Here is a 1,234-nt window from a genome sequence, read left to right as displayed (position 1 = left end):
CTGCCCTCGTCCCCCCCACCCCCACTCCAGGACCTCCGCCCCCATGAGCACATCTGCTACGACATGCTGGAGCTCACCTCGCGCTCCTTCTCCTCGGTCATCCAGCAGCTGGAGGGCAGCCTGCGCGACGCGGTGTGCGTCTTCTACCTGGTCCTGCGCGGCCTGGACACCATCGAGGACGATCCCACCCTGTCGGTGGACCGGAAGATCCCCCTCCTGCGGGACTTCTACAACCTCATCGAGAAGGAGGGCTGGACCTTCACCGAGAATGGCCCGGACGAGAAGGACCGCCACCTGTTGGTCCGCTTCGACAATGTCATCGCCTTCTACCGGAGCCTGGAAATGCACTACCGCAATGTCATCTCGGACATCACGCGCGACATGGGCGCCGGCATGGCCAAGTTCTGCAACCGGTCCATGCAGGACGTCAACTCCGTGGCCGAGTGGGAGGAGTATTGCCACTATGTGGCCGGCCTGGTGGGCATCGGCCTGACCCAGCTCTTCGTGCAGTCCGGCCTGGAGACGGCCCTGGAGCTCAATGGCGACACCCGGCTCTCCAACAGCATGGGGCTCTTCCTGCAGAAGGTCAACATCATCCGCGACTATCGCGAGGATGTCGACGTCAACCGGGTGTTCTGGCCGCGCGAGGTGTGGTCCCTGTACGCCGAGTCCATCGGGGACTTCCGCGCCACCCAGGCCCGGAACCCGGCCCGCCAGTGCCTCAACCACCTGATCACCGACGCCCTCAAGCATGTGCCGGATGTCTTCCACTACCTGAGCCTCCTGTCCAACCGCAGCATCTTCCAGTTCTGTGCCATCCCCCAGGTCATGGCCATCGCCACGCTGGCCCTGTGCTACGACAATGGCCAGGTGTTCGAGCAGAATGTCAAGATCCGCAAGGGCCTGGCCGTGCGCATGATCATCGACTCGGTGGACATGGCCTCGGTTGAGCGCATCTTCGCCCAGCAGCTGGCCATCCTGGCTGCCAAGATCATCCCCGCCTCGGCCGACGTCCCGGTCCATGCCACCAAGCAGGCCCTGCAGAAGGCCATCCCCCTGCTCAAGGAGCATGCCCCCATGGTGGAGGCCGCCCTGAAGGGGGAGCGCTCGGCCGCCAGCCAGTTCTCGGTTCTGGTTCGCATCTTGGCCCTGGGCGCCCTGTTCCTGGCTCTCTTCTGTGTCACGCAGTGAGGGCGAGGGGTGACGTCCATATGTGTGTGTGTGTGTGTGTGTG

General features: G+C 64.2%; 1 protein-coding gene across 1 annotated transcript; it reads left to right on the top strand.

Annotated features, from left to right (window-relative positions):
• Positions 1 to 63: 63 nt before the first annotated feature.
• On the top strand, positions 64 to 1,191 carry H696_05924 (farnesyl-diphosphate farnesyltransferase; the record flags this gene model as incomplete). Its single annotated transcript, XM_009499700.1, has 1 exon — positions 64 to 1,191. The coding sequence occupies one exon, from the start codon at positions 64 to 66 to the stop codon at positions 1,189 to 1,191; it is 1,128 nt and encodes a 375-aa protein (XP_009497975.1).
• Positions 1,192 to 1,234: the final 43 nt, after the last annotated feature.

The sequence above is a fragment of the Fonticula alba genome (assembly GCF_000388065.1).
Source record: "Fonticula alba strain ATCC 38817 unplaced genomic scaffold supercont2.15, whole genome shotgun sequence".
NCBI classification, from domain to species: Eukaryota; order Rotosphaerida; family Fonticulaceae; genus Fonticula; species Fonticula alba.
Note: the sequence above shows the minus strand (reverse complement) of the source record. Positions and strands in the feature narration are given on the sequence as shown.